The sequence below is a fragment of the Phragmites australis genome, chromosome 2 (assembly GCF_958298935.1).
Source record: "Phragmites australis chromosome 2, lpPhrAust1.1, whole genome shotgun sequence".
NCBI classification, from domain to species: domain Eukaryota; kingdom Viridiplantae; phylum Streptophyta; class Magnoliopsida; order Poales; family Poaceae; genus Phragmites; species Phragmites australis.
Window position 1 is genome coordinate 46,764,419 of NC_084922.1, and position 11,806 is coordinate 46,776,224.

General features: G+C 39.7%; 1 protein-coding gene across 1 annotated transcript; it reads right to left on the bottom strand.

Moving 5' to 3' along the window:
* Positions 1 to 901: 901 nt before the first annotated feature.
* On the bottom strand, positions 902 to 10,702 carry LOC133908254 (uncharacterized). Its single transcript, XM_062350256.1, has 21 exons — positions 10,426 to 10,702; positions 10,185 to 10,313; positions 9,963 to 10,079; positions 9,778 to 9,882; positions 9,160 to 9,236; positions 9,000 to 9,051; positions 8,557 to 8,627; positions 8,188 to 8,469; positions 7,702 to 7,766; positions 6,781 to 7,190; positions 6,081 to 6,205; positions 5,475 to 5,667; positions 5,302 to 5,390; positions 3,568 to 3,737; positions 3,172 to 3,326; positions 2,986 to 3,044; positions 2,506 to 2,598; positions 2,300 to 2,412; positions 2,001 to 2,121; positions 1,842 to 1,869; positions 902 to 1,758 (listed from the first exon to the last, which is right to left on the bottom strand). Exons 1-21 carry the CDS (start codon positions 10,700 to 10,702, stop codon positions 902 to 904), a joined length of 3,588 nt encoding a protein of 1,195 aa, XP_062206240.1.
* Positions 10,703 to 11,806: the final 1,104 nt, after the last annotated feature.

Here is an 11,806-nt window from a genome sequence, read left to right on the forward strand (position 1 = left end):
TATAGTGGTTGTTGCAGCGATAATTGACTTAATGGACGACCAGATAAACAGTACCACGACTTAGATGAACAGTACCATAGCTAGATGAACAGTACCATAACCAGATAAACAGTACATCCAAACAAATAAATAGTGCTCTAACCAGATGAATAATAATTCCAACTATGTTAACAATACCTACGTGACCACGATCAATGGTCACAATTAATGATCACACAATCAGCAATCACGGTTTGTTCCTACGCTTAGTCTCCGAACAGATGAAAGAGTTTATCAAACTCAAGATTAGACTATATTAAAGCGTATTCAGATAGAAATATGAGAGTTTTACATAATCAAAGAAAAAATATATATTAGTTACATAAAATTTGAAAATCAGATAGGTATAACCAAATCATATATATAAGTCTGGTTAGATTTAAATTAAAAGTCTTGATCTATTACAACTAAGACCTACAACCCTTTAAATATAAGAAGATAATAATCAATTAAAAATATGAACTAAACAATCAAACACAAATTACATTATCTTTCGTCTTTTACCTAATCCTCTTTTTTCATCTGTATTATTTCTATTCTTAGTCTCAACAAACAAAGACAAGCTACCCATGACGCACACTCCAACGAGTAACGACAAAAGTCCAACGACATAACGTAAAGAACAGAGTAAACTGGTGCCGCTCACTGAATATTACACATAAAATGCTCAAAGTTTGACGTGAAACTTTTAGCATAAAACATTGTTTACGGAGGTGACTTCCTGTACAAAGACTACGCTCTGTAGCCTAGCTTGCACTTCATATACAAGGACAAGAGTAGAATAAACAAAAGGCAAAATGAGCCCATACAGTGGTGATGGCCTGATGGGCGTCTAAGTCAGATGTTAAGTACTGAGATCACTTCAGGTTCGGGTGCATGAGTCATCGTCATCAGAAGAGCTGCTACTTGACGAGGAACCCCTTGGAGCTTCAGATGCAAGAGTTAGGCTGTCTGGCTCATCGTCAGAAGATGAGCTGCTACTTGATGAGGAACCCTTTGGAGCTTCAGGAGCAGGAATTGCGCGATCAGGCTGCTCATCATCAGAAGAGCTGCTTCTTGATGATGAACCATTAGGAGCTTCGAGTGCAGGAATTACAGGTGCAGTAACTATGGGTGCAGGAATTACGCGGTCTGGCTCTTCACTATCGTTGTCAGAAGAGCTGCTACTTGATGAGGAATCCTCTGGAGCATACATATCATCGCTATCCGAGTTCTCAATCGCATCAGCATAGTTCACGGCTCTCCTCTGCCTCTTACCACGGCCAAGATCCACCTTGGGGGTAGCAGGCTTATAAACTATCAGATCCTGGACGTTGGGGGATCCAGGCTCTTCATCTTCCCCGCCATGCGCAAAGCTCACAATGCTCCCAAGGTAACCGTTATCATCTGTAGAGCACTTCTCTTCAGAACTAGGGTCTAACTTTAGGAGATTCTCGATGGCTTCGTCGTCAAAGTTGATTGAAGTGGCACTGATCTTTTTCCTGTCAATAATTGCCTTGGCTCCATGGAGTAGTACAGATTGCAACTCATCTGCATTTGGCTTCTTGGAAGAGTTCATTAAGATATTCTCAATAGCCAACTTCTGCTTAGACTTCTGCAGTATCTTCTCTTCAACAGAACACTTGGTAATGAGCTGGTAAACAACTACTGGTCGGGTCTGCCCAATCCGGTGGGCCCTGGATTGTGCTTGCAAGTCCATAAATGGGTTGAAATCAGGATCTGAAAATGGAATATATAATTAGTGCCCAAGGGACTATAGCTGAGAAGTCGGCATAGATGACCACACATTGAAAACTACTCACCGTATATAATTACTCTATCAGCACCAGGCTGCCAACACAGTGAGCATCGTTAGATCAACGCACAAATGGGCTTAGCTAATTGCTGGTACTGAAATCACCTATCAGGACTATTATTTCAAGTTAAAGAAAAGCTAATCAGGAAAGTGTTAGAATGCATACAAGGTCAACGCCAAGACCACCAGCACGAGTTGACATCAAGAAAATGAATGTTTCGCTTTCAGCTCTGTTGTATTCTTTTATGCTTTCCTGTCTTGCTGAGAGTGATGTCTGTCCATCAATGCTGCCAAGTGCCAACACAGGCAAGGAGTGGATGAAAAGGAATTCAGACTCCATGTTATCGGTGCCAAAAATGCAGTACATAATGAAATTAACAGGAACAATGTGTTAAGATACAATATTATCAAAGTGCAATAAAACTGCAGGACAGATGAGATGACAGGTTGATCAAAGAAGCATACCGCGCATATTTGTAACCCAGGTAAAAAAGAAAATCCTCAAGAATATCAAGCATCATGGTCATTTGTGAGAAGATCAGTACACGATTTCCCCTTTCTTTCAATCTTGGAAGCAACTGTTGATCAGAAATTCTCAAGAATTAGTATGCCTCCAAGTTGAAAGATTAAAATGAAGAGCTGAGATAACGTGTAATTGCAATAGAAGGGACCTTATGTAACAGTTGAAGCTTCCCTGATGCAGCAACAAGTGAAAGGAAAATATCTTCTGCTTGCTGTTTAGTTTCCTGTCCTTGAAATAGATACTGAAGCAAGGTAGATATTAGTTGATTGAGCAGCATGACAATAACTTACAACGCAAACAGCACATCTGTACAAAAAAAAAAAGATGTTCTCTGCAACACACTGCGACAGCCAGGCACAATAATCAGTTTGCCTCAAAACACTACATGTAATAATTTATGCTCGTACTACACTACACTGCGAACAGTATTAAGGCCAACTTTAAGCTTTTCCTTAGCAACACATATTTTGCTAACGTCACCTCACAAAAAATATTATCAAATAAATATCACAACTGTGAACTTTCCAAAAGCACAAATTTCAAAAAATATATAAGGAGAAAGAACTATATTCAAGTGAATAATTATAGATAAATAATTAATTCATCAATTAACATGAGGAAAACCTACAGGGTGATTGCAGCATTTTCTCAGTTGCATAAGTATGTTGTTCAGAGCAAGCTTCTTCCCTGCATAAGTATATACAAACTGTTAGCATGAATGTAAAATATGAGTTGGCAAGAAATTTGAAGACATGCAATAAAACATTATATAATCAAAGAAATGAGAAAGGTCAAGAGCAACTCTTCTACTGACCGTTCTTAATAGCACCATTCAACTTTGAATAGTTCCTCTCTAAAATATCAATATAAAGTTCTCTCTGGGAATCTGTTAGTGCACATGGAACTTCTACCCACTTCTTTGTAGGCATGGAATCTGTTAGAACATCAGATTTCATTCTCCTCAACATCCTAGCAAAATAAACAGGTAAGAACTAAGAACCACATCCAACCAATTGACTTTTTAGATGAAGTACTACTTCCAGCCTCTATACCAACAGGACATCAAGATGTAAAGGATATATATAGCCATTTTTATAAATGTGAGCATCCATGCCGAGTCTAAGACTTGAACCCAGGTGGACAAGTTCCACCACAAGGAACCTAACCAACTAAGCTATGTTCGATTCACCTGTTAGAGGGTAAAAAATACCTAGGCTTTAATATATCATGGATCCGAGCAATTTTCTCGTCCATGGTCAACACCTTTCCAGATTCAATGGGTGCAAACAGACCATCAGCCTTGGGGTCAGAAAACTCATCTGAATCAATATAATGAAGCAATGAAAATAGTTCCAGCATGTTATTCTGCAACGGCGTTCCCTGTACAGTTTAATGGAAACATGAGGAATACGGACCAAACACATGTTCAGAACACTAAAGAAAAGAAATTAGAATGTAGAAAAATGAAAAACAAATGTTACGTAGTAGGGTTTGCTGCTATGAAAAAAATAAATAGTATGGTTAAAGAGAAAACAAGGCCTTTCTATATGTAAATTATCGAGCATGATCCAGAGATTTCTAAAACAGGTCATGAATCATTCAAATAAAAGACTTAAGGGGCAAGCAAAGCAAATGCCTCAACCAACCCAGTTGGATCGCCCACAAACTGGACAAGTGTACACATTGTTCCCAATTTCCGGAAACCACCGACCACCTGCTCTTACACTATGTACTGCCATGAGAGATTTGGTGGTGTGTTCTGGGCGTGCACCCTCCTCCTGAGAACATCCTTTTCATCACCTAGTGGTTTGACCTCCGAGGATGTGTGGCCACAGACTTCCGCGGGGGCCTCGACTCCCTGATTCTCCTAACCTCATGGCGTATCTGGCTTTCATGAAACGACATCAACTTCAAGGAGCGTCGTGCCTCTTCTAACACTCTCACGGCGCTAATTAGAGAGGACACGGAACAATGGTGTGTTGCCAGAGCCAAGAAGATGGCAATCCTACTGCAGCTGTTGCATAGCGTTGGATCAATACTCTAACTAATGATATTGTTCCGGTGCTTCTATTATGGTTATTCCTCCTCATCTATATTAGCTTTTAGTATCATGTGAACCCTACCCAACCTAACATTGGTCGTTGTATCAAACTCTATTTTCCCTTCTTAATACAAAGATACACACATGTCCTATGTATTCGAGAAAAAAATGTCTCGCACTTATTTGTGCCCCTCAAGTTGATTTGCTTTTGGTTTAATATAGTATCAACAGCTATTGCTGTTTTTCTAGTTTGTCTGTCCCTGATTATAAGTTCTTGTTGACCACAGCCTGTGGGAACCAACCCACTGCAAGTTCAGTTTGCACAGCTTTTAAAGACTTAAATTTGATTAAAAATAATTCCCAATAACAGAATAATTATATTGATCCTGGTGGCTTGGTTCATTTGGAACCTCCACAATAGATGCGTTTTTGATGGCGCTCGTCCCTCGGTTACAGGTCTTCTAGGGGAGATTAGTGTGGAGGCACAACACTTTGGTGCTTGGGAGGCGCTGTTCAATTGTGTTCTTTGTTGAGCTGAACTTATAGGCCGTGGTTGTTGTTTAAGTCTGTGGCGCGACCTTTCACTTAAAAACTAACCCGGCCGTTGGTCAACTTTGTAATCAAACTTGTTTTCCGAGTTTTTCTGTTTTCTTAATATAATGACACGCAACTCTCATACACGTTCGAGGAAAAAAAGATCTAAACAAACTTGGTTCCCAAACTAAGTTTATTAACTATTATCAGGCTCGCTTGAGCACCCACAAAATTAATGAGCAGGAACCAGCCAAGTTCTAAGCTTACCAATGATATTGAATATGCACTGTGAAACAACAATATGGGCCATATGCATAGAAGTCACTTGCAAAATTGGCAAGAAGTCTGCATAGGATAAGTAAGACTTACTGTCAGCAGCAAGCGAAACTCAGAACTGTATCGCTTTAGGCAAGTTGCAAGGTTACAGTCAAGCTTCTTCATTCTGTGAGCTTCATCAACTGAAAATGAGAAGTTATAAATCAATGAAGAAGATGCTTAGGGAGTAAAAACCCAAGCACAGCTATATCTCAGAAAAAACTTACTGACAATTGTAGACCACTTAAACTTCTGTAAAACTGCTTTATCAATTTGGACAAATTCATAGCTTGTAACGAGAGCATCAAATAAAATCTTTCCTTGAGACGAGTACATTTCATGAGCTTGAATACACTTCCTAGATTCCTTGTCTCCTTGATAGATAATAACGTTAAGATTGCTTCCCCAGCGACCAAATTCCTAATGCACAAAGATGCCATTAAAAAAATTACCCCAAAAAACGATGCAGTAAATACGATATAACGCTGTCCATGGATAGTAATCAACTAGGATGCAATGGTATTTTAAGAAACCATAAATTTATGGCACAGCACATCAAACATGTGCAGAGGCGTGATGTTTTCTTTTTTTCTTGAACACGCAAGAGAACTACATGTCATTGCATTAAGATTTAAGAACAAATCCAATTACAACACCAAACAACAGAAAAAACAGCAAAAGAACTCAAGAACAGAAAAGAAAGCATGCCAAAAGAGCACACAGGAGGTTTGCTGTTTTCCATTTTCTAAGAAAAGTACATCAAGCATATTCACACCTTTCATGTTAGAGCCCTCAGGATAATATGGCAAAAGATTATGTAAGGGTCTACATACCTTTTCCCATTGCAATAGGATGCTCTTAGGAGCAAGAACCAGTGCCGGAAATGTTGTGAAACTTCCCTTGATTATATGATTGAGAAAGCAAACAACTTGCACAGTTTTGCCAAGACCCATTTCATCTGCCAATACGAAGAAATAGAGGAATTAACATTATCACGTTTCCATGATGTCACAAAATATGAAAGAAAATATATGATAAGTTTTGTGGTCACTGGTCAGTCATATTCCATGATAACTGAGATTCTTGATACATGTGAATGTGCGCAATATATTAGGTGCAATATGCCTTCGTGGTGAAATTGTGCAATCTATCTTCAGTTTAGGCACTAAAAACATGAAGAAATCCAGAAAAATGGTGTGTAGTTTACCAGGTGCTGCATCACCCTTTCATATTTCGACTTAAAAATCAAAACGTGTTAAGGGAAACAAAGAAGAGTTTGGTGTGAATAGTAGCATGTCTCTTTTTCTCCCTTTTGCTTTGATTTATCATTTGGCATAATTTTCTCATTTTCCTTACACATCAGCGAGCAAAACCTTGTGCTTCACGACTAGCTAGACAAGTTCCCCAAATATGAATAAATTTGATAAGACAATTCTCAGAGATCACATAAACTAGGATAATTATCAATATAAAATAAAAACATACAAGTATAAAGTATGTCATGCATTACAGCCTTAGAGTTCATGAACATACCAGCAAGAATAATGTTCCTCCTACTTTTGAAGTTATCAAATATCCATTGCAAACCTTGAAGCTGGTAGTCATATAAAGCACCACTGTGGACATCTTCCGGAACCACCGCCTCAAGGCATATTGGGCTGACACAATCAATTCTTTTCAAAGTATCTTGATGTCTTTCGACAAGCATGGAAACAGCATCCTGCACACCTTCCGTACAACAGGCCTCCCATGTAGCCTCACAATAATCAAGGCCTTTCCACTTCACAAGGAACTCATATTCCTCAAAGTCTTTATTATCATGAAAAGCAGTCAAGATGTCACATGTACCATCAGACCCAAACTTCCTCCGACAAGCAATGGCACGATCTACTTCAAACCATTCAGGTTTCCGATGATCCTCTGAATATTCTTCCTTAAGCAAGCTGTCGCAATTAAATTGTAGAACCATAGAAAAGAGAAATAAAAAGGAAACGTTACCAGTTAATTACAAAAGGCACACAATTAGAAAGAAAATAAGGTAGTTTGAAATATGACAAGTGTCAGCCAATTACTACTTGTGATTCGGACTATCATGTCCATAAATCATATAGAATGTGTTATTCTGCTATAAGAAAAGGCAAATAACTAAGTAGGTAAAAGATTAGCACTTGAACTAAAACTATAATTTGACTCAAGCTATACAGTGGCCCAAAATTAGTGATTACTATAAAGCATATGGGAATGGCTATAACTACTAATAACAGTTCTATCAACTATCTGTTCACTGTTTGCAGATGACATAAATGGTTCTAGTAAGTCAATGAATAAAACTTCAAGTGATGAATGCACAGACACGGTTGCATTGAAAAGACCGGTTGACATGGCATCAAAATAACACAAACAATTACACGGTTGTGGGATGACTTAAGAAATCACGTAATGGAGAAGGCTTACGTGTTCTTCTTCAGATAACTCTGTACTCTTAGGCGATCAAAAACTTGAAGCCATTCAAGTGGAACCTGGAGAGAGTAAAAGTCAGATGTCTAAGGTGTGATAATTAAAATGATCACAATGATTACCTTGAAAAACCTCTATGGATGTGAAATAGCATGCCAATCTGGCTTAGGAAATATTTGGATAGGTATAACCATGCGTAATTTTGAACTATTCCAGCATGTGCCCGCGTGCATGTGCCGGTGGGACGGGGTTTGGGGGGTACAAATATGAAAAAAGAACTTCATAATGGCACCAATACGTACTAGTATTACTAGTAGAATGTCGGCTGCTAACAACGATGCGCATAAAGGGAAATCAAAAAATATAGTACACATAGACAGTGTTGCACAAAATCACCAACTGCAATGCCAATGCAGCTGCATTAAAAAGCTAGATGGAGCAGAACAAATTATTGTATTTGAATTGAGAAAGGAGAAAATATACCCAGCAGTCATGATGATGAGAAAGTGAATGCCATTTTACGAGGAATTGATATTCGAAACCCAATTCCTGAATAGCCAGCATTCTGTTACCTACAATTTTTTGTATCTTTTTTATCGGATGCTCTTCTGTTGCCCTGGCCAAGGAAACTTGATTGATTTTGCACAAAGGACATTCACAGGTTCCGCTAGTATCTTGTAATGGAGGATCTTGACAGAAAGTGTGGAAGCGGACTGAACAATTAGAATTCTGGCATCGAATGAGATGAGAGCTGGCAGTTCCACTCTGGGGGACAACAAATAACCCATAAAAAGGGATTACAAAGGAGGATATGGGAAATGAGAAACAAATAAATGATACAGGCTACCAAACCTTACAAATCGAGCAAATTGGTCCGGAAGTTCTTGGTCTAGCTTTCACAAAGTTGCACAATAACTCATTATCTGAAATAAGCAAGCTATTAGACAATGTAAAAGGTGTGTTTAAAGATACCACAAGTCCAGGTTCCAGATAAGTTATTGAAAAGAACAAGAAGTATTGGATGGTTGTCAGTATGCACACAAGCACAACTGGAATCTTCAAAAAAGTACAGTTGAAGAAAATTACTAACAGCATCCGTTGTGTTTATTGTTTAGATGTCATTCCAGAACATTGGTGCAAAGAATTGTCCATGCATAAGCCCATAAAGATATGAAATAATTATGTCTTTTAATGTTTCTGTGGTGAGTTTACATAATTTACTCTTTATTGTGAACTCATGAAGGGAGGGTTATAACTTATGGTTGTTAACAATTTGGGCAGTTATTACTTATTACCTGAAGATGAAGATGCTGATAGCATAGGTGAAGAAGCTTCAACACGGCTCTCCTAAGAGAAGTACAGGAAATGTTGAACATCATTTCTTTGCAAAAAAAAAAAATATCTATTTATGAGGAACAAAGGTTAATAAATTAATTCTTTTGTTTGTTGGCATACATCAGAAATGTGATCCGCTTTACGTTTATCATGTAGTCGCTTTGACATTCTTCTACATGGAATTACCTTCCTGTGATCTGTGAGAGAGATTTTCAAAAGTCAAATGTACTATAGAATTGGATTAGGTCAAATCATTTGCATTTATTCCACTAGGACTGGAATAATACAAATATCAACTTAAGTTACTAAAAAGGTAGATTGCTAAGACTATTTAGAGTCATAAAGAGGTGTTATCTTTGACATATGATCAAGTAAACAGATGAAATAAAAGCCCAGTAGAAGAAAAGTTTGCAAGTTAACTCAAACTACACAAATTGATACATCAAATCTAGTATGCAACAAAAAACAAGAGGAAAGAAACTCAGGGAATTGTATTAAGTCCTTTTGCCTTCAAAAATGCTATATGAACAGATGTTACAACTTAGTTAACATTAACAAAGCCTAAATTAACTAAGCTTTGGCTTAACAAAGTCACACAACTTTCCCCCAAAAAATAGGTATTAAGAGGTGACAAACTGCACAGCGCACCAAAAAGAGTGAACCAAACATCTCTTATTAAAGTGGTATCCTTGTTTCAAAAATAAAACAAAATTTCTCAGCTCAAATGTGTCCACTTACAATAAACAGCTTCAATGTCATCTTCGTCGTCACTTGGAATAGTTCGAGTTCTCAATTTGGGTCCAAAGCGCTTTGATCTTCGGCGGGGGACCAAACTGTCACGATCTACATAGTGCAGACGTGGTGCAGACTTAGAATTGTGCAGTATGCCATCTCTTGGTAACTAGTTGACACTTTCATCTTACCATCATCAGAGCTCTGCCATATATCTTTATCTTCAGTCGCATCACCATTGGCATATTCAGATGTATATTTCACTCTGAGACGCTTTGACCTTCTTTTTGTAACTAACTTTCTCTCCTCTGAAATAAAACGCTCAGAATTGAAAACACATATAATAACTGCATACAATGTCATGCATCATAAAGGTCTTTCAAATAGTAAGCAGCTCGCTCTTCCAATCTTACCAACGTCGTAGCTACTACAGCTGTTCTCAAATATGCCATCATCGGTATCCCTGCCATCCAAGTCTTGATTTCCGGTTGGTTTGCCATGTAGGCGCTTGGATCTTCTGCTCGTATGCAATTTTTGGCCATCTGACGTCAAAAAGAGGATGAAACTAACACTGTGAACCAAAATCCATACAGGTCATACCAACAAATAACCAGTGTAAAGTTTATGCAACAGGAACTCGAATTTTTCACTAACCATCCCTGGTGAAACTCTGTCTGATCTCCTTCACAACCTCATCCTTGTTCTCTACCACACCATTGGAAATATCCTTTAGTACACGGCGGTCCTTAAAACTCCCACAGGGACCTAAGTTTCCAGCATCTACAAAAGAGAAACCATTAATGAAACACCGAATCATCAAACTGCTTGGAGCCTTGGATGACATCAACAAAGTATGCAATGCAACAAAATACAGAGTGATCTCAATTTTTGCCCGATAGCAACCTTCGGTTTCACTCCCCTTGACCTCCATGGCGACGTCAACAACATGCTCCTCAGTGGTCGTAGCACTTTTGTCCACCGTATGCTTTCTAAGACGCCTCAGTTTCCTTGTAGAAGCTGGTTTCTCGCCATCTGCATAATCTGAAGCCGCGATTAGCCAAGAAATGCAGGAATCATAGCAAAACGACGAAGTGCCAGGTTTCCATCTAACCTTCCTTAAGGGCCTCGCAATGGATTCCCTCTGAGGCATCCGGCGCGGTGCGCTCCACACTTGCGATTTCTTCAGTCCCCGGCTTCGTGTGTGAAGCTAGCTTAACATCTTCTGAAACAAAAATGTTTCATACATTAGTTTTCTGATCCTAGCGAAATGTAGAAACCCAAATGATACGTCACATCTATGGCCTTGATCAACAAAATATTTCACCGAACCTCTTCAAAAATACAAAATATTTCACCGAAGAGCAGGGAGTCCCCCCACCCACCCAACCATATCCCATCCAACCCGCAGGTAAACGCATTATAATGGATGAAATTTTATTTCGTCAAAACCGATCGTTGTTCGCATGAACAGCGCGTCTTATTTCCAATCCCAACCAAAAGCACCTCCGAAACTCGCTAAAACTTCCAACCTACAACTACGTAACTCAAACATTTCAGCAATCCAACCAAATGCCACCAAAGCTCGCGGCCCCGAAACCCGTACGCGCGCGCGCGCAGGATCCCCAGTTCACTCACCATCGCCGAGCTCGATCACATCGGAGTCCACGGCGCGCTTGCGCCGCGTCCCAGCGCCTCGTCCCCGTCCTCCTCGCCCCCTCCCACGCCTCCCGCCTCTGGCCGGAGGCATCGGGACCCGTGCGGCGGCGTCGGGCTCTTCGAATTCGAAACGACGCGAACGAGCGCGGCTTGCGAAAGGGGGGAGGCGTCGAGTACGGAAGAACAGGCGTGGGTGGGAGGTTGGTTTATACTTTATAGGAGAGCGTCACGAATCGCATGTTCGGGTGGAGAGAGTGGCGGGAAGGTCCACGGGATCCTCGCTGCAGGTGGACGCGGTGTTTACAGGTAAGACACCGTCACATGGGGCCCTGACGGCGGAATAGGTTTGGTTTCCTGTGGAGCTGGTCCACGGAAGTGA

Bases quoted from the DNA above. Each gene is read 5' to 3' on its own strand.
- LOC133908254 (XM_062350256.1), bottom strand. From the start codon at position 10,702: ATGGAGGTCAAGGGGAGTGAAACCGAAGGTTGCTATCGGGCAAAAATT. The intron at 5,668-6,080 runs GTATGTAGACCC...TTTGTGCATTAG, and splicing joins TCCTATTGCAATGGGAAAAG to GAATTTGGTCGCTGGGGAAG. The intron at 2,122-2,299 runs GTATGCTTCTTT...GGCACTTGGCAG, and splicing joins CTGGGTTACAAATATGCGCG to CATTGATGGACAGACATCAC.